Source organism: Bombina bombina, chromosome 2, assembly GCF_027579735.1.
Source record: "Bombina bombina isolate aBomBom1 chromosome 2, aBomBom1.pri, whole genome shotgun sequence".
NCBI classification, from domain to species: Eukaryota; Metazoa; Chordata; class Amphibia; order Anura; family Bombinatoridae; genus Bombina; species Bombina bombina.
Genome location: NC_069500.1, coordinates 810,887,705 through 810,911,286, shown reverse-complemented (window position 1 = coordinate 810,911,286; position 23,582 = coordinate 810,887,705). Strand labels below are relative to the sequence as shown.

The following is a 23,582-nucleotide window of genomic DNA, read 5'->3' as shown; positions in this document are numbered from 1 at the left end:
ACAGACCTTTTAATCGCCACAAATATAACTTGGAGTTGTGCAAACATGTATTTTTTTCTACATTCCAGTTACATGTAAACATATTAAATGTGTAAATTCTGCTAGCTATAACTGTTAATGATCAATAATTTCTTCTTGTGACCTCCCTTACTTCACCTATAACTGCTCACTATGTCTCCTCCACTAACTGCTCCTCATGTCCCCTCCCTAACTGCACTTATAATTGCTCCCCATGTCCTTCCCCTAACTGCACCTATAACTGCTCCTCATGTCCCCTCCCCTAACTGCTCCCTATGTCCCCTCCCCTAACTACACCTATAACTGCTCCATATGTCCCCTCCCCTAACTGCACCTATAACTGCTCCCCATGTTATATATAATATTGTATATATATTAAAGTCAGACTGCTAATTTCTAAATACAAAGCCACAGAATGTGACTTTTGTTTGAATGATCCATTTTGAGTCTGCACAGGAGTGAGACATAAGGGCATGTAATCTTTTAAACTGGTTCTTTATTTAGCTTTTTTTCCCACCATAATAAATAGGCGGAGCTTAATTATGCTAATTATGTGGGTTTGGCAAAGTGGGCGGAGCTTTAGGGCAGGGGGTGTGGTTAAAATTTCAATGCAGGTAATTGATAGCTGCAAAGTGTCCCTGGAAATATTTTTGAAATGTTGGCAACTATGTTGCTGTAGTATTAGCATTCAGTAATATGCAGTGTCCATAGGGAAGTTTTTAGACATTATTGTGATATCAAAAATAGTATTGATGATGATGTTATTTGTAAAGGATGATATAATTGATTATACATATTATAAGCAATTATTTAAATATTATATCATAAAATATATCTACCGTGGATGTGATAACGACAGCTAAATGTATGACACCATGGCATTTAAACACCGTAGTTTCCTTTTTACTTGTTTTTTCATATAACTAGACACTTCTAAACAGCCATGATTCGGAAAGTCACTTTGAGGTCATATTTTATCATTTAAAAAAGCCCCCTCCTAACCCTCAATAAACATGTGAATTAATGTGACTCCATTTCAACATTTAAGTGGCTATAGTAAAGCAATTTGAAATGTGACGGCCAGTGATGTGCAGTGCGTTACAGTATAGAATGTAAGAATTGCATCAGTCTATTTGACATTGCAAAGCACTAGGTAGACATGATGTGACAGCGTCAAACAGGGGCTTTGCTATGTTGCCAGTACTTTCTTTCATTGAGATCCATAATGTGTAGTAAGGGCAAGACGTCATTGTTGTGCGACGGAAGCAGCGTGCTTCTGCAGAGCAAGTGTAGGAATAGTTACCGATCTCTGCTGTGTAATGGCAACTTTTGTGCGCTTATGCAGCCGGTGGCTGGGGCGCAGCGAGGCACTGCTGGCAGCGCGGGTACGAAGCCGAGCACAAGAGGCTGTAAGGTTATCCCAAGCTCGGTATTACAGAGTACTGAGCTCAGGAGCCGCGGTATCTCCGAGCACCACCGCGCAATGTCGTACTGTACACGGCTTAGGTAATAGGGGCAGCGGCGGAGCCTTTTCTGGAGACGATGGGGCGGAAAGTGCGGGCAGCGGGGAGGAAGAAGGGGACGGGGGAGCCGGTGATGCCAGCAGCGGTGTGGGTGAAGGTGGATATGCGGCGCCTATAGTGACAGCACTTACACCGCTCATTGTGCCAGAAGTCTTCCCCAATGTCCCCGTGATAGCAGTGACCCGAAACCCTGTATTCCCTAGGTTCGTCAAGATTATAGAGGTGAGAGCAGTACTAAGTGACATTCACATCTACCAGTGTTTTAGTTGCTACTCACTGATTCTCTCTTCCTTCCACAGCATTTCCAGGGGAGATTAGTTAGAGTTCTTGCTTTTTATTTTTTTGTAATAAAAACATTACCATATTTTTTTTTTTATTTTTTTTTTCCACACTATTAAGTATGTAATCAATTCTAAATTCTCACATCTAGTGATTATGTAAGATCTTTGCTGCATTCAGTCTTTGTCCCTTGCGGTCATAGAGGACTGCAACATATTGTGTAACATCCATTTGTAGGACAGTCAACACCAGAATTTTTGTTTGAAAAGATAGATAATCCCTTTATTACCCATTCCCCAGTTTTGCATAACCAACAGTTATAATAATACACTTTTTGCCACTGTGATTAACTTGTATCTAAGCATCTTCTGACAGACCCCTGATCACATGACATTTTATTATCTATTGACTTTCATTTTAGCCGATTAGTGCAGTGTCTGTCACAAGCCACGGGCGTGATCACAATGTTATCTATATGGTTTACATGAACTAGCTCTCCCCTGTTGTGAAATGCAAATGAAAAAAGCATGTGATAAGAGGCGGCCTTCAAGGGCTTAGAAATTATCATATGAGCCTTCCAAGGTTTAGCTTTCAACTAAGAATACCAAGAGAAAAAGGCAAAATTGGTGATAAAAGTAAATTGGAAAGTTGAGTTATATTTTGTTTGGTATGAAAAACATGGGTGTTTTTTTTTGTCGTTGTTTTTTTTATTTGCTGCTTCATCCTTTCTCTTGCTTTGTTTCTTGCAAAACCAAACAATTTATTTAGACATGTAATGTTGACCATATACCCTTTGGCTTTAGTGTTGATCTATCAGCGTATCCAGTACTAAATGGCCTTAAGCACATCATGTTTTTGATCTATGTGGTTTCATAACCTTGGTGAAAAGCCTTGCAAACTGTATGTCTAAACTGCCTAGATTTTAGCTTGGATCATTCTTATGCATTTTTTTATATATATGTGTGCTTTTTTTTATACTGTCAGCAATCTTTGTTAATGGCAGTAGCATGTAGTTAAAGGTCCATTAAACACAAATTATAACAAAATTAAGCAAGAGCATACAATTTTAAACAACGTTCTAATTTATTTCTATTATCAGATTTTTGTAATTCTCTTGGTATCGTTTGTTGAAAAGCAGGGATGTAAGGTCAGGAGTGTGCACTATGTGGCAGTTTTACAAGAATGTTATCCATTTGCAAAGGTTCTAGGTGGCAGCACTATTTCCTGCTTAGATACCTACCTAGATATCTTTTCAACAAAGAATAACATGGGAACAAAGCAAATTTAATGATAGAAGTCAATTGGAACTTTTTTAATTTTTTTTATTTTAAATATTTGCTCTTTTTGAATAAAACTTTTGTTGGGGGTATTATTTACCTTTAACCCCTTAATGACCACAGCACTTTTCCATTTTCTGTCCATTTGGGACCAAGGCTATTTTTACATTTTTGCGGTGTTTGTGTTTAGCTGTAATTTTCCTCTTACTCATTTACTGTACCCACACATATTATATACCGTTTTTCTCGCCATTAAATGGACTTTCCAAAGATACCATTATTTTCATCATATCTTATAATTTACTATAAAAAAAATATAAAATATGAGAAAAAAATGGAAAAAAAACACTTTTTCTAACTTTGTCCCCCAAAATCTGTTACACATCTACAATCACCAAAAAACACCCATGCTAAATAGTTTCTAAATTTTGTCCTGAGTTTAGAAATACCCAATGGTTACATGTTGTTTGCTTTTTTTGTAAGTTATAGGGCCATAAATACAAGTAGCACTTTGCTATTTCCAAACCATTATTTTTTCAAGATTAGCGCTAGTTACATTAGAACACTGATATCTGTCCGGAATCTCTGAATATCCCTTGACATGTATATATTTTTTTTTAGAAGACAACCCAAAGTATTGATCTAGGCCCATTTTGATATATTTCATGCCACCATTTCACCGCCAAATGCGATCAAATACAAAAAATCGTTCACTTTTTCACAAATTTTTTCACAAACTTTTGGTTTCTCACTGAAATTATTTACAAACAGCTTGTGCAATTATGGCATAAATGATTGTAAATTTTTCTTTGGGATCCCCTTTGTTCAGAAATAGCAGACATATATGGCTTTGGTGTTGCTTTTTGGTAATTAGAAGGCCGCTAAATGCCACTGCGCACCACACGTGTATTATGCCCAGCAGTGAAGGGGTTAATTAGGGAGCATGTAGGGAGCTTTTTGGGGTAATTTTAGCTTTAGTGTAGTGTAGTAGACAACCCCAAGTAATGATCTAGGCCCATTTTGGTATATTTCATGCCACCATTTCACCGCCAATTGCGATCAAATTAAAAAAAAAGTTAAATTTTTCACAATTTTAGGTTTCTCACTGAAATCATTTACAAACAGCTTGTGCAATTATGGCACAAATTGTTCTAAATGCTTCTCTGGGATCCCCTTTGTTCAGAAATAGCAGACATATATGGCTTTGGCGTTGCTTTTTGGTACTTAGAAGGCCGCTAAATGCCGCTGCGCATCACACGTGTATTATAGCTAGCAGTGAATGGGGTTAATTAGGAAGTTTGTAGGGAGCTTGCAGGGTTGATTTTAGCTTTAGTGTAGAGATCAGCCTCCCACCTGACACATCAGACCCCCTGATCCCTCCCAAACAGCTCCCTTCCCTCCCCCACCCCACAATTGTCCCCGCCATCTTAAGTACTGGCAGCAACTCTGCCAGTACTAAAATAAAATATATATTTAGGCTTTTTGGGGGTTTTTTTAAGCATATTTACATATGCTGCTGTGTAGGAGCCCCCCTTAGCCCCCAACCTTGCTGATCCCCCACCAAACAGCTGTCTAACCCTCCCCCTCTGCCTTAATGGCCGCCATCTTGGGTACTGGCAGCTGTCTGCCAGTACCCAGTTTATAAAAAAAACAGTTGCTTTTTTTATTTTTTCCCCATTTTCTGTAGTGTAGCTCCCCTACCCACCAAAGAACAAACCCCCACCCCCTCCTAGATACCTTTTGACTGTTTTTTTTTTTAAAAAATAAAAAGCTTTACACAAACTTTTAGCACAGTCTTTTCTGTAGTGTAGCGGTTCCCGCCCGCCCGCCGCCCGACATGCGCGCGCCTGTGCGCGCCCCCATCGCCCCCGATCCCGCCCCCCCTCTACATTACCCGGCCCATCGATGGCCGCCCACCCGCCTCCCAAGTCAGCTCCCACCCACCAACGTTACCGGCCACCGATGTCCGGTGCAGAGAGGGCCACAGAGTGGCTCTCTCTGCACCGGATGGCCATTTAAGGTTATTGCAGGATGCCTCCATATCGAGGCATCACTGCAATAACCGGAAAGCAGCTGGAAGCGAGCAGGATCGCTTCCAGCTGCTTTCCACACCGAGGACGTGCAGGGTACGTTCTCAGGCATTAACTGCCTTTTTTCTGAGGACGTACCCTGCACGTCCTCGGTCGTTAAGGGGTTAAATGGTCTGATGCTAAAAGGATAGTCACAATAGCACAATATTATAAACTGTATCTGCATCGCAGTAGATATTGCAGGTGTAATGTTCTAAAGGGATTAAATCCGTTAGAAGGCAGAATTGCCAAGGCATTTTACCACACTTCACTGTGGGAGCTGATGGCTCTCTGTCCCGTGCGGAATGTTAAAATTGATATTGCCACGTGCCACAAGGGTATAATGTAAATGAATGCTTTAGACAGTATTGAATGACAATTCAATTTACACGTGTGAACGAAAATGTACCAATTGTTGTAATACAACAGTGACATTTTGTACATGAATAATAAACCTATATTAGCTGGGGGGTTGTGGGTATATTGTGCATATGTTTATAGTGTGTCATATGTATGTATTATGACAGGGGGGGAACGGAGTGAAAATAAACTGTGCACATAAAGCCCTTGTGTAAATAAAGATAAAGAAACCTTTAAATGCCTCTGATGTACGTAGGATACACTTCTCTCCAGGAAAAACATCAGGGAATGACTGATTCTGCAAAAGGTACAGGAATTGGACTGCTGAGGACTGGGTTAAAGTAATTTTCTCTGATTAATCCCCTTTCAAATTGTTTGGGGCATCCGAAAAAACCTTGTCCGGAGAAGAAAAGGTGAGCACTACCATTAGTCCTGTGTCATGCCAACAGTAAAGCATCCTGAGACCATTAATGTGTGGGGTTGCTTCCCATCCAAGGAAGTGGGCTCACTCACAATTTTGCCTAAGAACACAGCCATGAATAAAGAATGGTACAAAAATATCCTCCAAGAGCAACTTCTTCCAACTATCCAAGAACAGTTTTGTGGTGAACAATGCCTTTTCCAGCATGATGGAGCACCTTGCCATAAGGCAAACGTGATAACTAAGTGACTTGGGGAACAAAACAAAGAAATTTTGGGTTCATGGCCAGGAAACTCCCCAGACCTTAATCCCTTTGAGAACTTGTGATCAATCCTTAAGAAGGGGGTAAACAAAAACAAAAAAAAAAAACACATATTCTGACAAACTCCAAGCATTGATTATGCAAGAATGGGCTGCCATCAGTCAGGATGTGGCCCAGAAGTTGATTGACAGCATTGCAGAGGTCTTGAAAAAGAAGGGTCAACACTGCAAATGTTTACTCTGCATAAACTTAATGTAATTGTCCATAAAAGCCTTTGACACTTATGAAATGCTTGTAATTATACTTCAGTATACCATAGTAACATCTGACAAAAAGATCTAAAAACACTGAAGCAGCAGACTTTGTGAAAATTAATATTTGTGTCATTCTCAAAACTTTTGGCCAGGACTGTATACAGTACTTGCAACTTGCTTGTAGTTAAAGGGATTTCAAACCCAAGTGTTTCTTTTCATGAATCAGAGCATGTCATTTTAAGCAACTTTCTAATATACTCCTATTATCAATTTTTCTTTTGGAATCTTTATTTGAAAAGCAGGAATGCAAGCTTAGCAGCCGGGACATTATTGGTTCAGCACCTGGGTAGAGATTGGTGGCTTAATATACACACCAATAAGCAAGCGCTACCCAGGGCTCTGAACCAAAACTGGACCTGATCCTAAGCTTACATTCCTGTATTTTCAAATAAAGATACCAGGAGAAAATTGATAATAGGAGTAAATTAGAAAGTTGTTTAACCCTTTTGAGTGCTAAGCACTTTCCCACCTGGGTGCTAAGCTGTTAAGTTATTTTTTAATTTTTTTTTGTATTTTTTTTAGATCCCCTTTTGGGGCGATTTACCTTTCCAACGGTGGGTCTTGGGGTCTGTAGCTGCTTAGATCCCTGAGATACAGGCTACTAAGCAGCATGCCCCCTGCAACTATACTTAACTGTATATTTTAAATAAAGTTGCGCAGTGACGTCACTGCGCATAACATGAAGCCCCGGCTATGCCTGTCTCTATGCAGGCCCCATCGCCGGGGTAGTAATGGGTGGGAGCCTCCAGATCTCCCTCCAGGTGGGAGAGTGCTAGCCACGGCTTTGAGCTGTCGTTAGCACCTGAGTGGGAAACTCTGCGACGGCTCAGAGCCGTCGTTAGCACTGAAAGGGTTAAAATTGCATGCTCTATCTGAATTATGACGGAAAAATGTGGGTTTTATATCCCTTTAACCTTCTGAGATTTGAACCCTTGTCCCCTAATTCCAAACCTGTAGACTTACTGCTGTTCTACAACAGGACTATTTGTATCAATTAGTTGCAATTTGCTTGTAGATAACCTCAAAGGGAGAAAGACAACCAATAGTGCAACACAGTTTCAAATAGAGCCCAAATTAAAAACTCTTGTTAAAACACACTCACGTGGCCTTGCGTTACGCTATAACAAATATTGACGCCAAAAGCGGCATAATACCACAATAGAAATAGGGTTAAAAATGTTGTGGTGGTCGTATGTTGTCCCTTCCTGATGACATATATTCCGATTTTTATTTCACCTTGATGGCTTATTCAAAGGACCCTTTGGATTTTAGAATTCCAGATTTGGGGATTTGTACTAATTTATATAGGTTTATTAAGGATTTTTTTTCTTTCTTCTTCTTTATTAGGAATTGTGATCGCATACATAGCAAATATATAGGCGTTCCCCCAGAGACAGAACTTATTTTCATTTTCTGCAATGAGATTTTTTTAAGTGAAAAATTTTCTCTGAGGAGCCAGTGTTGCTGCGTTTTTTGCCCTTACTCAGTGTGCATGAGGGACAGGTTCAAGTACAGGTAGCCCTCAGTTTACGCCGGGGTTAGGTTCCAGAAGGAATGGTTGTAAATCGAAACCGTTGTAAATTGAAACCCAGTTTATAATGTAAGTCAATGGGAAGCTTTGAAATGAAGACTTTAAATACTAAACAGCATTATAAACCTAATAAAATAATCACACAACACAGAATATATAATTAAACTAAGTTAAGTGAACAAAAACATTTGCTAAACAGCATTATAAACCTAATAAAATAATCACACAACATAGACTTCACTTGCATTTTTCTGCAAACAGTTCTTTCTATGCATTCCAATCTGGACTGATTTATAGACAGGGAGGTCTGGTTACTTTGAAATATGATCGATAGCTCAGGTCTGGTTAAACTGATTAATTTCAGCTTGCTTGGCTTTGCTGCAACACAAGCGAACAGCTCCACCTACTGGCTATTTTAATAAATGCACTGCTTCTCAATGCTTTTCAATAGCAGTCACATGACTGGGGAAAAAAGGTTGTTATTCTGAAACGGTGTAAATTGAACCGTTGTAAAACGAGGGCCACCTGTGTGTGTGTGTGTGTGTGTATGTATGTGTGTGTATATATATATATATATATATATATATATATATATATATATATATATATATATATATATATATATATATATATATATACACACTTGCATACACACAAATTTTAACATATACACACAAACATACATATTAACACACATTTATTAAAAAAACTATATCTGGCTCCTAAGTATATTGGTTGGCTCCGAGACTCCTAAAATAAATTTTGTTAAGCCCTGACTTACCTTTTCTGCAATGTGCTGTTACCCTATACCGCACTGGAGGAGTTCAGGAAGGGGGAGGAAATTGTAGAGGAACGTAGTATTACACTGAGAACGGAACTGTGACACCTGCAGGCAGAAATTAAAAGTGCAGGCAATTTTTTTTAATTTTTTTTTAACTGCCACAGCTGGTCTTTTGCAGACATAGCACAGTTTCTGCAATGAGATCGCACAGCGTTCTGCCTTGGGGGGCGTTCCATGGGAGTAATCTGTATTTTAATGGGGAAACTTTACAAGGAAGTTCTAATGTCCTAAACAAAATCAAACAGCTTAGCTGAACCTTATCACATATACCTTTTTCCCTTTCAGAGGCGAGATGAGCAATTGTAACACATATACTGCATTTACTGTGAAACCTAGTTTGCATATATATTATTTGAGCTTTAACAAAGCAGAAAACATTTTTATTTTTACTGAACACACACATTTTGGATATTATGTTGGTACAGTGCGGTCGCAAAATTATAGCTAAACACGTACAGTACAGGAAAAACTTGTAGTTGTAAAAAAAAAAGCTGTCAATTTCTAAAAACAAGTTTTTACATAGTGCAACACTTTTGTAAAACAAAAAAGCCAACATCGATGGGATATTAATATCCCGTACACACAATCTATGTGCGCACACACACACAACAGTCTTTATTGATCCTGTGATATTTTGGGGGGGGTGTCCCTTCATCAGATATGCGCCGGGATCACTAAGGCAAGCCCGACAGGACAAGCTAGTAAAAGCAAATGCAAAACAGATTCATGAGCAACTTAAATACGTCATAAAAAAACGTAATCGGCAGCCTGTCACATATAGTAATCTATACAAATTAATTTAAGTCATCCTACTTGAGAGTCTGTTATTCAATATCTAGAACTAGTATACCTCAAATCATAACAATATTACTTTATAATCAGAGGCGGTATATTACAAATATCTCCACTAATTCCTATCATAATTGCAGCATAAGATGTAAGCATCTACACTGGATTTAAGCCTACATACTATCTACGAAGCTTCATATTTAAAGTAGGGAGACTATAACCCCCAAAATACAGAGCAGTATACGCTGTTTTGACATTTCTTCATAAGACCTAGGTGTCTGCTACACAATAAAATAAAGCTAGAGCAACATGGTATTAAATATTTTTCATCAGGGAATAACTGAGAATAATCCACACAGGTAAACTGGCATCTTACCACAGGGCAAGTCAATCCTAACATTCATAATGCCACAGATTTTATCGGTGTAACGTTGCAGCTTTAAAGCAGTAGTGGCTATAACATAACATTGGAAAATTATCACACTGTTTTGAAATCTACAGAATAAAAATTCAGAATAATACATAAAAATTATGTATACATATGTATGTTATATAACACGGAAGGGGACTGCACTCTTAGACTGGACTGGGTACACATCCCATGACCCTGTAACATGCACAGCCCTGGGTGCTCAATAACACTCTCAGGAAGCTTTAGTTCTCAGCAAGCCCAGGTACCATGTCAAGGTCTCTCCCAAAACCTGGGTCCCTAAACAGCCACACAATGCAAGCTCTCAATCAAACAAATTGGGAACAAGTGAAGGGTGCACATACTGCTCTTCAAGGAGATGGTTATACAGAGCAGTATGTGAGACTTCCCCTCCGGTGTGTGCACTGCTGTGGTAACGGAGGATGGAAGGGTTAGTGACATAACAGCAGACTTGCAACATAGATCAGCAGGGAAAATAAGCTGAGTGAGTAGCTGCTTTGTTTGTACATCGAATCTGCAGCTTTTCCTACATTTACATATAACACGATTCATCCACATTACACAAACCGTTCCCGCATGATGGCTGGCTGTAAGCACACTAGTTAGGGAGGGTGGTAAAGACCTTATCTCTATAACTAATGTGTATTATCTCCATACACATATGCAGTTAAAGAACTGCAAGTTTCTTCCTCCTTTTAGAACCTTTAGAAGCAAAATAGCTAATGCATGTTAATTACAAATTTTGTCTACATCAAAAATTTAATTTAATTAGCCAATATTTTTTTTGGTGTATAATGTCCCTTTAAAGAAAAGTCCAACATGAAAAGAAAATAACAGATTAAAGAAATACGGTCTTCTGGAACTTCCTACCTATACTCCTCCATTAATATTGCACTACTGTTATGATTGAAATTGCAAGTTACATCTTTAACATGTTAAAAATAAACTTATTTCTTTCCCCTATCTAAGGTCAAGAACCCAAATCTGATGGCATTGCTGAGACGGAAGGTACGACTTGCCCAGCCATATGCCGGAATTTTCCTCAAGAAAGATGACAAGTATGCCAACAAGATATTTTTCATCCTTTCAGTTGTCTCACCATTTCTGTCATTTGTAAACATTTGCTCTGTTTTTTAAGTGCACTAGCCCAATTACTCTTTTTTACTGACTTTATATCCTCCTGTAGACACCATAAAAAAGTGACCAAAAAAGATGTGGCTGGATTAAAAATATGCCCTTTCGTAAAAAAATTTTTTAGAATTGTGGTGATTTTAAAAATACTGGAGAATTGTACTAATATGTAAGATGTGAAATGTAACACAGCCTTTATATCAACAAGATCAAAAACATTCTGTTCACGCACTGTCTTTATTTTTATTTGTTCTCTGCTTTTCTATTCCTTCTACTTTTTCATCCCTCATGTAAATCGTTCTTTCACATGCTTGTTTTTATTGTGCATTTTCCCTGCCTCTTCTTTTTCCCTCACTATCTTTTGTTTTTCAGCCCTTTTGTATTTTACTAAGATTTATGTATTTGTATTCTATCCTAGTAATGAGTCTGATGTGGTTGGAAGCCTGGATGAGATCTACCATACGGGAACCTTTGTTCAAATTCATGAGATGCAGGACATGGATGACAAACTACGTATGATTGTCATGGGACATAGAAGGTTGGTTACGGGGAGGGTCAAGTAGAGAAAGTTATATGATCTGCAGATAAAATAATATGGTCTTTTGTAATATCACATCCTAGACATAGACCTTACAGAATAGGTCATTCCGTGTGTTTAGAGATCCATCTTAGTAACCACAGTCCCAATAGAACAAGGAAATATAGTCACATGATTTAGATGATGGCCATGTGGTCATATAGTGTTTAGTCTTTGAGGCATTATCTCAAGAATAATTCAGTATTACACTAAAGTTTATGTGCTGGTCTTTGGCCATAACTATAATCTAGTTGGAGAGAATAAGTGACAGAGAAATCGCTTTATTTAGTCTTGATGTTTAAATGTTTTTTTATTTGTTTTGAATTGTTTCTGCCCAATTGTTAGGATCCGCATAAACAAGCAACTGGGTATAGAGTCTGAGGAGTCGCAGAAAGAAGAAAAAGTTGAGGGAAAGAAAAGGTCCAGAAATTCAGCATCCAGACTAAGTAAAGAAATGGAAAAGAGAGAGCAGATGGTGATAGATCCCAACACACCACTTGGCGTCCTTATGGCAGAGGTGGACAATGTAGTTCATGAGGACTTTCAGAACACAGAGGAGGTTAAAGTAAGTTTAGCCCTATTCATCTTTCTGGTTCCAGATGTTAGGAATTATTTGTTTACTTTAGTCGTAATCGCTTTCCCAATTGATCTAATATAGCTCACTCTCTATAACTCCATATATTGTTGTCTGCATATAACTATTTTATTAACAATATTGTGAGATCACCAGATGTCACTGATAATCACAATTTAAAGCAATGACAATAAACCAGAAATTATAGCATATTCACATTAAACTGTATATTATGGACATAATAGGGGTATAAAGAAGTATTTATCTTACATGATTCAGATGCAGTGCACAATTAATTTTTTTTTTTTTTTTTCCAATTTACATCATACTCATGGGCATTCGTTGTTGAAGAGAATACCTAAGTAGGTAGTGTGCACTTGTCTGGAAAACTACACTATATGGACACCCCTACTAATTATTGAATTCAGGTATTTCACCCACATCCATTGCTGACAGGTGCATAAAATTCAGAACTTTGTCATAAAATTTCTATAAACTACTATTGGCATTACAATGAGCCATACTGAAGAGCTCAGAATGAAAGAAAGATTGAATACAACAATCATTCAAGAATACACATAAAGCACTCAATGCAGACACCTGGGGATTAGAACAGTTATATATGGATCCAAGAGGGGGCCAAGGGAAGTTTCACTGACTATCAATTTAAAACATAACTTTTTATTAAACGCAACAAAACGGGAATTTAAAATACTGGGATGTGCAATTAAAAATAAAAAGCTAGAAAGTATTGAGATTCAATTATCTCAGATTGTGTACCCAAAAATAGAAAATACAATGTCTTATTAAAGACCACACTAAGTGTGTGAGGTTTCAGTGTGATTGGTGTGAACATAAACTGATTAGTGTTTTTATAGGGATAGATTCTCAGGTAGGGTAACAGTGTTACCTATATAAAGCACAATGTATCCAGATATAGATACTAAAAGAGTATCCACTTGCCTGTAATTTAAATGAATACTAGTAACAGTTCTCTGATAAACCGCTTCTTAAAGTGACAGAGATTATAAAGTATACAGATTCAAATACAGATGTCTGGTTAATACTAGTAGGAGACTGAGTAAAGTTAAATACACGTCACACCTAGTACATAATAATTTCAAGAATGGATGTATACTTATAATTTATATATTATCTCCAGGGTGATATAGATACATCATTTGCTATCAATGCTGAGATTATACCCTGTGACAGTATCAAGCTCAAGAAGAGATAATAAGAGGAGCGGCAATCACAGTCTTGTGCAGACAGTTGAGAATCTACTTGGTTGTAATTAAATCAACGGCTGGTTTAGTATCAAATTTTTATCATATACTGAATATCACATCTATTTCCAAAGAAACAACAGGAGTACTAGAATGCACTTAATCAGTGGCGTCACTAGGGTTGGTGTCACCTGATACAGTAAGTTATGGTGTCACCCCCACCCCCCCCCGAATTTTTTTTTTTTTTCTGCAAGAAGAAAATTTCATAGAAAAGGCAAACTTCTCCAATGGACAGAAAGCAGACACACACACACTCAGACACATAAAAACACACTCAGATGCACACACAAACACTTAGACACACAAACACACACACAAAAACACTTTGACACACACAAAAAAAACTCGAAATTGGGCAGGGGAGGAGCAAAGTACAAAAAAGCAAAAGCAGCCGGGAAAACTATTTGTGGAAATTGCGGCGTGGGCTCAAGGGGCAAAAAAATTAAGTGTGTCTACAACTTCCCCAGTCCCACTAATGTTCACAACTGCTGGCCCCTTCAATTAAATGTAAAAAATAAATAAAAAAAAAACATTTTTTCTATATAATAATAGATTACTCGAGCGGTAGGTACCATAAGTGTTAAAGCTAAAAGCAATTCAACTCCATTGATTGTTTTGATCTATGCATTTTGAGGAAATGTCTTGCGACAGAAGTTATTGTTTTGCCTGTGTTGGTATCTTTTTGAGCATTTTTAATATTTCTCATGTGTTTCTGTAATCTGATTCTTATTTTTCTAGTGGTCATACCCGCGTAGATTATTATTATTATTAGGTCATCATAATATTTATATATTATAGAAGTCGAATAATTATATACATACTTTTCATGTAATGGATCCTATATTTATCTTTATGTGTTTTTGCACACCAGTGTTTGTCCTTGACAACACACTACACTTCACCTTCTAATTTAATTTTTTATTTTCATCACAAAAATCACTATGCTTTTTTTCATAACAAAAAGTTTATGCATTTTAGTTCTTGAATCACATCTTTATATTGGTGGGTGCCTTCTGACATATCAGCAACCCTCATAATAAAACAAGCACTAGATCGATCACTATTTTGACTAATTTCAAATCTTTCCTCATAAATCGTTTTTATGGGCATCACCATTCACAAGTAAGGAAATATAGAATTTCCATGCACGTAGGCCACGTGTGGTATGACTATTATTAGTTTACATATAATTTTTATATTGTTTATTGACATAAAATGGTGTATTAGCAATTCACTTACATAGGATATGATATCCTATTGTTCACTATTTTACTGTCACAAGCATATTTCTAGGAATCCATCAAATGTAGTATGTTATAAACAATCCATTCTTTTCTACTGCTACGATCAGAGAGGGGGCGGTACTTGCGTCTCATAACGCAATAAATACCCGCCTCCAGTGCGACGCACGCTTACCCTTTGAGAAAGCCGTGTAAACGGCGAAACATGTTAGGGCATTGGTGAGGAGTCTGGGAGCTTCTGTGTTTGTTAGGGCACGCTGATAGGATTGTTATATGCTGTATAGCCATAGTAACTTGTAATCTATCTAAGATTGAGTACCTTAATTGAACGGCAAGCGCACCATTTATTTTGATAGCCTCAATAGCTATTGGGTATACTATGGAGTTGAATTGCTCCTAGCTTTAACAATTATGGTACCTACCGCTCGAGTAATCTATTATATAGCCCACAAGTGTGTGATTAAATGGAATTTATGCAACCTAAGAATGCCCTATACTAGTTTATTTAAGCTTCGCTTTCTACTTGAACCAATAAGAGTGTAATTAAGTGCATTCTAGTACTCATGTTGTTTCTTTGGAAATAGATGTGGTATTCCGTATATGATAAAAATTTAATAGATACTAAACCAGCCAAGTAGATTCTCAATTGTTTGCCCAAGACTGCAATTGCCGCTCCTCTTATCTCTTCTTGAGGGTATAATCTCAGCATTGATAGCAAATGATGTATCTATATCACCCTGGAGATAATATATAAATTATAAGTTTACATCCATTCTTGAAATTATTATGTACTAGGTGTGACGTGTATTTAACTTTACTCAGTCTCCTACTAGTATTAACCAGACATCTGTATTTGAATCTGTATACTTTATAATCTCTGTCACTTTAAAGGGACAGTAAAGTCAAAACTAAACTTTCATGATTCAGATAGGGCATGCAATTTTAAACAACTTTCCAATTTACTTTTATCATCAAATTTGCTTTGTTCCCTTGGTGTTATTTTTGAAAAGCTAAACCTAGCTAGGCTCAAACTGATTTCTAAACAGTTGAAAACCGCCTCCTAGCTCAGAGCATTTTGAAAGTTTTTCACAGTTAGACTGTGCTAGTTCACATGTGTCATATAGATAACATTGTGCTCACTCCCGTTAAGTTATTTAGGAGTCTTCACTGATTGACTACACTGCATGTCTGTCAAAGGCACTTAGATAAGGAGGCTGTCTGCAAAGGCTTAGATACAAGGTAATCACAGAGGTAAAAAGCATATTAATATAACTGTGTTGGTTATGCAAAAACGGGGAATGGGTGATAAAGGGATTATCTATCTTTTTAAATAAGAAAATTTTTGGTGTAGACTGTCCCTTTAAGAAGAGGTTTATCAGATAACTGTTACTAGTATTCATTTATATTTCAGGCAAGTGACTACTCATTTAGTATCTATATCTGGATACATTGTGCTTTATATAGGTAACACTGTTACCCTACCTGAGAATCTATCCCTATAAAACACTGTAATCAGTTTATGTTCACACCAATCACACTGAAGCCTCACACACTTAGTGTGGTCTTTAACAAGACGTATTTTCTATTTTTGGGTACACAATCTGAGATAATAGATTCTCAATCCTTTCTATCTTTTTATTTTTAATTGCACATCCCAGTATTTTAAATTCCCTTTTTGTTGCGTTTAATAAAAAGTTATGTTTTAAATTGATAGTCAGTGAAACTTCCCTTGGCCCCCTCTTGGATCCATATATACCTGTTCTAATCACCAGGTGTCTGCATTGAGTGCTTTATGTGTATTCTCGAATGATTGTTGTATTCAATCTTCCTTTTGTTCTCAGTATATTTAATAAACAGAACCTTCTACCCTATTATTTGATAAGCCGTAGAGCTATTATTCTATTTAGGGTGCAGCTACTGCATTTACCAGGTAGTGCCATTGAATCCCCTTCTCTCTAATACTGAAGAGCTCAGTCTGTGAAATGTCTTCCCTATTAGATCTGCCCTGGTCAAGTGCTATTGTTAGTATTATTATTGTGAAGTGAAAACAACTCCTCCGCCACAAAATGGTAAACTACGCAAACTTACAGATCTGGACCACCAAGTGCTGAAGCAAGTTGCATATAAAACTGCCTATCCTCTGTGGGATCACTCACAACAGAGTTCCAAACTGCTTTGTGAAACAACATCAGCACTAGAACTGTGTCAGGAGCTTCATGAAATAGGTTAATGGCCAAGCAGCTGTACACAAGCTGTGCATTAACATGCACAATGCCAAGCGTCGACTGGAGTGGTGTAAAGAATGCAACCACTGGACTCTGGAGCAGTGGAAATGTGTTCTCTGGAGTGATGAATCATGCTTCACTATCTGAAATTCTGGAAGAATTTGGGAGTGGTGGAAGCCAGGATAACGCTACCTAGTGAATGCATTGTGCCTTATTGAAAAGTTTGGTGGAGGAAAATAGTTTGAGGCTGGTTTTCAGGGTTTGAGCTAGACCCCTTAGTTTCAGTGAAGGGTCATCTTAATGCTAAAGGATAGAAATACATTTTAGACAATGGGTGCTTCCAACTTTGTGGCAACAGTTTGGAGAAGGCCTGTTCCTGCATGTCTGTGCCCCTTTGTGCAAACCAAGGTCCATGAAGACCTGGTTTGACTAGTTTGGTGTTGAGGAACTCGAGTGGGCTGTACAGAGCCCTGACCTGAACCCCACTGAATATCTTAAGGATAAATTGTAATGCTGATGGCAAATCAGACCACGTTGTCCAACATCAGTGTCTGATCCCACAAATGCTCTTTTAGCTGAATGGGCACAAATTCTCACAGAAAGCCTTCACAAAAGAATTGCAAATGTTATGGTCACAAAAAAAGGGCAAACTCTATATCAATGCCCATGGTTTTGGCATGGGATGTCCAACAATGTGTGATTTAGAGATAATAATCCTCCAGCTGCTCAGTTAAAAGACCTTTATTAGTGAATCTTCAATACATGGTCCATAAAAAGACAGCAACATTTTGGGATTTGATTGTCAGGTTTCCACAAACTTTTGGCCATATAGTATCTATGCAAGCTGTTTGCAATAATGCTTTTGGGGATTAGATAGCAGCAGTGTTCGCACCATTTTTTAACATTGTTAAAGACATTCTTGCAAAATGTGTGTGTGTATATAAATATATACATTTTTTTTATTATTTTTTTTCATATTCCAGACAGGTGCACACTCATGAACTTGCCTACCTGCTCTAATTGTAATTTGTACATTACTTAACCTAGTTTGCTAAATTTTTTTTGCCTACACAAAGGGGTAAATGAGACTTTGTACTGTGAATTTGTATTCCTTTTTAATGTGTTTCTAATGATCCAGTTTACCTGTTGCTATATATTACATTGTTTATGAATAGCTCCTTTACCTTTTGTTATTTGAAATAGCTGCTTTTGCACTTGATATGGCCACCTATTCTGAACATATGAATACAACAGTATTTTCTGTAGAAAGCTATGTAAACAAGAGGCAGCAGCAGAAGTTTACCTATCAGGGGTAGGTGAAATAGTTCCTGCGGCTGCATAATATCTTTTCTGCCTCTTTTCTGAGTACATTGCCCCTTTAAACACACTGGGAAAGTTCTGTTCAGAATCTGTAAACAGGACATGTTCGGTAGGTCAGTCAGGAGTGACAGTCGCAGGAACCCAGCAATCATTTGCTATGTTCTGCTCAGGAGCTCCAGTGCTTATGGCTCCCAAGCAGAACTTTACCTTTGCATTTAATTCCTTTACTAGGGTTGCTAGGTTTAATTATGCAAAAATGACAAACTAGATTATGGAACGTTTTCATTATTCTGTCCCTTTAAATATCTGCTATTATGCAGCAATAATCCTTATCCTTTCCTTTATATTCCAGGCGCTCACAGCTGAAATAGTGAAGACCATCCGTGATATCATTGCTTTGAACCCGCTGTACAGGTGAGAGGCAGCATAAAAGTGTGTGGTGTTTGGCATTTTCAGCTATGCTCCTAGTGTTCTCTTACCATTTGTTGCCAATGGGATCTCTTCTTCTTCGTTTTGTTATTCAAAGTATTGTATTACTGTCTGCAGAAATGAATTACTTTATTAAAATTCTATCTACCTTTTATATATTTGCATTATCTTTTTAGTATGTTTCTAAGTACTTTATACAAGCATCTGCTGGAAGCGGCTTCTTGGTCAAGCTTTATAAACAAGCTCACAGTTACATCTAATAAACACTATAGAATAAACCATAAAAACATATGCTCTACATGCTGATTTAAAATGATAGCTTCAACCGTATTAGTTCTGTTTTATGCAAAAGCAGAATTTTATATAAATATACCCTTTTTTTGAAGCTGTTAACCCCTTAAGGACATGGCCATTTTTCAATTTCGTTCTCTTAAAGGGACAGTATACTGTAAAATAGTTTTCCCTTAATGTGTTTACAATTGCTTTTTTACCAACTGCGGAGTAAAAAATGTATGAAAATTTGCTTTTTAATGTTTATTTGTGTATATTAAAGCTCTGATTTTGTGTTTTGAAGCCACAACCTAATAAAATGGGTTGAACTTGTAGGTATAATCAGATCTCATTACTGTATCACATTGTGTACATATACCTGCTTTTTTTATCTTATATCTTTCCATAAACCAATCACCAATACTTGGAGATAAGGATGGAAAATAAACATTTTATTACCTTATCTCTGCTATATCCCACTGGAAGTATAATTTCTTCTGCTGGCTGTGTTTACAAAGCTTATCTATAGCTGGGACCTGCGGCCACAAACTTTCAGAATAGGTGGGGATACCACATGCTAAGTCAACTATTTCAATTGCCAATATAAGGGTAAATGATCTACTTTTAAACAATTTAATACACTCCAGCAGGTAAAGTGGATCATTGGGAACAAATTAAAGGGGAGAAATTTTTTGAGTAAACTGTCCCTTTAAGGACCAGGTCTATTTTTACATTTCTGCTGTGTTTGTGTTTAGCTGTAATTTTCCTCTTACTCATTTACTGTACCCACACATATTATATACCATTTCTCCAACATTGGTGTGTCCGGTCCACGGCGTCATCCTTACTTGTGAGATATTCTCTTCCCCAACAGGAAATGGCAAAGAGTCCCAGCAAAGCTGGCCATATAGTCCCTCCTAGGCTCCGCCCACCCCAGTCATTCTCTTTGCCGTTGCACAGGCAACATCTCCACGGAGATGGTTAAGAGTTTTTTGGTGTTTAAATTTAGTTTTTATTCTTCTATCAAGTGTTTGTTATTTTAAAATAGTGCTGGTATGTACTATTTACTCTGAAACAGAAAAGGATGAAGATTTCTGTTTGTGAGAGGAAGATGATTTTAGCAGACAGTAACTAAAATCGATTGCTGTTTCCACATAGGACTGTTGAGATGAAGTAACTTCAGTTGGGGGAAACAGTTAGCAGACTTTTCTGCTTAAGGTATGACTAGCCATATTTCTAACAAGACCATGTAATGCTGGAAGGCTGTTATTTCCCCTCATGGGGACCGGTAAGCCATTTTCTTAGTCAAACAAACAGAATAAAGGGCTTATTATGGGCTAAAAAAAACTGGTAGACATTCTTATGGGCTAAATCGATTGCTTTATTTGGGCATTTTATTCATATTTATGCTGACAATTTGCATTTATAAACTTTGGGGACGTTTATTAAACAGCAGGCAATGTGTTAGACACCTTTTCCAGTCAGGGGGCCTTCCTAGTTATAGACTGAGCCTCATTTTCGCGCCATTACTGCGCAGTTGTTTTTGTGAGAGCAGGGCATGCAGATGCATGTGTGAGGATCTAAAAATTGCTGGAAAAGCTTCTAGAAGGCGTCAATTGGTATCGTATTCCCCTCTGGGCTTGGTTGGGTCTCAGCAAAGACTATAGCTGGGACTGTATAGGGGTTAAATTTATAAACGGCTCCGGTTCCGTTATTTTAAGGGTTAAAGCTCTGAAATTTGGTGTGCAGTACTATTAATGCTTTAAGACACTGTGGTGAAATTTTGGTAATTTGAACAATTCCTTCATACTTTTTCACATATTCAGTAATAAAGTGTTTTCTGTTTAAAATTTAAAGAGACAGTAACGGTTTTGTTTTAAAACGTTTTTTGTGCTTTGTTGACAAGTTTAAGCCTGTTTAACATGTCTGTACCTTCAGATAAGCTATGTTCTATATGTATGAAAGCCAATGTGTCTCCCCATTTAAATTTATGTGATAATTGTGCCATAGCGTCCAAACAAAGTAAGGACAGTACTGCCACAGATAATGAAATTGCCCAAGATAATTCCTCAGATGAGGGGAGTAAACATGATACTACATCATCTCCTACTGTGTCTACACCAGTTTTGCCCATGCAGGAGGCCCCTAGTACATCTAGTGCGCCAATGCTTATTACCATGCAACAATTAACGGCTGTAATGGATAACTCCATAGCAAATATTTTATCCAAAATGCCTATTTATCAGAGAAAGCGCGATTGCTCTGTTTTAAACACTGAAGAGCAGGAGGGCGCTGATGATAATTGTTCTGTCATACCCTCACACCAATCTGAAGGGGCCATGAGGGAGGTTTTGTCAGATGGAGAAATCTCAGATTCAGGAAAGATTTCTCAACAAGCTGAACCTGATGTTGTGACATTTAAATTTAAATTAGAACATCTCCGTGCACTGCTTAAGGAGGTGTTATCTACTCTGGATGATTGTGACAACTTGGTCATTCCAGAGAAATTATGCAAGATGGACAAGTTCCTAGAGGTTCCGGTGCACCCCGACGTTTTTCCTATACCCAAGCGGGTGGCGGACATAGTAAATAAGGAGTGGGAAAAGCCCGGCATACCTTTTGTTCCCCCCCCCTATATTTAAGAAATTATTTCCTATGGTCGACCCCAGAAAGGACTTATGGCAGACAGTCCCTAAGGTCGAGGGGGCAGTTTCTACTCTAAACAAACGCACTACTATTCCTATTGAAGATAGTTGTGCTTTCAAGGATCCTATGGATAAAAAATTGGAGGGTTTTCTGAAAAAGATTTTTGTACAGCAAGGTTACCTTCTACAACCAATTTCATGCATTGTTCCTGTCACTACAGCAGCGTGTTTCTGGTTCGAGGAACTAGAAAAGTCGCTCAGTAGAGAGATTCCATATGAGGAGGTTATGGACAGAGTTCACGCACTTAAATTGGCTAACTCTTTTATTTTAGATGCCGCTTTGCAATTAGCTAGATTAGCGGCGAAAAATTCAGGGTTTGCTATTGTGGCGCGCAGAGCGCTTTGGCTAAAGTCTTGGTCAGCGGATGTGTCATCCAAGACAAAATTGCTTAACATCCCTTTCAAAGGTAAAACTCTATTTGGACCAGAATTGAAAGAGATTATTTCAGACATCACTGGGGGAAAGGGCCACGCCCTTCCACAAGATAGGTCTTTCAAGGCTAAAAATAAGTCTAATTTTCGTCCCTTTCGTAATTTCAGGAACGGACCGGCCTCTAATTCTGCATCCTCTAAACAAGAGGGTAATGCCTCACAACCCAAACCAGCCTGGAAACCGATGCAAGGCTGGAACAAGGGTAAGCAGGCCAAGAAGCCTGCCGCTGCTAACAAAACAGCATGAAGGAGTAGCCCCCGATCCGGGACCGGATCTAGTGGGGGGCAGACTCTCTCTCTTTGCTCAGGCTTGGGCAAGAGATGTTCAGGATCCCTGGGCGCTAGAAATAGTTTCTCAGGGTTATCTCCTGGAATTCAAGGAACTACCCCCAAGGGGAAGGTTCCACATGTCTCACTTATCCTCAAACCAAATAAAGAGACAGGCATTCTTACATTGTGTAGAAGACCTGTTAAAGATGGGAGTGATACACCCAGTTCCAATAAAGGAACAAGGAATGGGATTTTATTCCAATCTGTTCGTAGTTCCCAAAAAAAGAGGGAACTTTCAGACCAATTTTGGATTTGAAGATCCTAAACAAATTTCTCAGGGTACCATCGTTCAAGATGGAAACCATTCGAACGATTCTACCCACTATCCAGGAAAGTCAATTTATGACTACCGTGGATCTAAAGAATGCGTACCTACATATTCCTATCCACAAAGAACATCATCAGTTCCTAAGGTTCGCTTTTCTGGACAAGCATTACCAGTTTGTGGCCCTCCCATTCGGGTTAGCCACTGCTCCAAGGATTTTCACAAAGGTACTAGGGTCCCTTCTAGCGGTTCTAAGACCGAGGGGCATTGCAGTAGTACCTTACTTGGACGACATTCTAATACAAGCGTCGTCCCTGTCAAAAGCAAAGGCTCATACGGACATCGTTCTAGCCTTTCTCAGATCACACGGATGGAAGGTGAACATAGAAAAAAGTTCTCTGTCTCCGTCGACAAGAGTTCCCTTCTTGGGAACAATAATAGATTCCTTAGAAATGAGGATTTTTCTGACAGAGGTCAGAAAATCAAAACTTCTAAGCTCTTGTCAAGTGCTTCATTCTGTTCCTCGTCCTTCCATAGCACAGTGCATGGAAGTAGTAGGGTTGATGGTTGCAACAATGGACATAGTTCCTTTTGCACAAATTCATCTAAGACCATTACAACTGTGCATGCTCAAACAGTGGAATGGGGATTATACAGACTTGTCTCCAATGATTCAAGTAGAT

At 38.1% G+C, this 23,582-nt stretch overlaps 1 protein-coding gene across 2 annotated transcripts in view; it reads left to right on the top strand.

Moving 5' to 3' along the window:
• Positions 1-23,582, top strand: part of LONP1 (lon peptidase 1, mitochondrial) — a 147,459-nt gene that overhangs the window by 415 nt on the left and 123,462 nt on the right. Inside the window, exons 1-5 of one of the 2 annotated variants that reach the window (XM_053703030.1) lie at positions 1,283-1,763; positions 11,084-11,172; positions 11,664-11,783; positions 12,168-12,387; positions 18,821-18,882. In XM_053703030.1, coding sequence (XP_053559005.1) covers positions 1,338-1,763; positions 11,084-11,172; positions 11,664-11,783; positions 12,168-12,387; positions 18,821-18,882 — 917 coding nt within the window. In that variant the 5' untranslated portion in view covers positions 1,283-1,337. Of the gene's footprint in view, positions 1-1,282; positions 1,764-11,083; positions 11,173-11,663; positions 11,784-12,167; positions 12,388-18,820; positions 18,883-23,582 lie in introns of those variants that run through there. The other variant, XM_053703032.1, reaches the window with a different exon arrangement.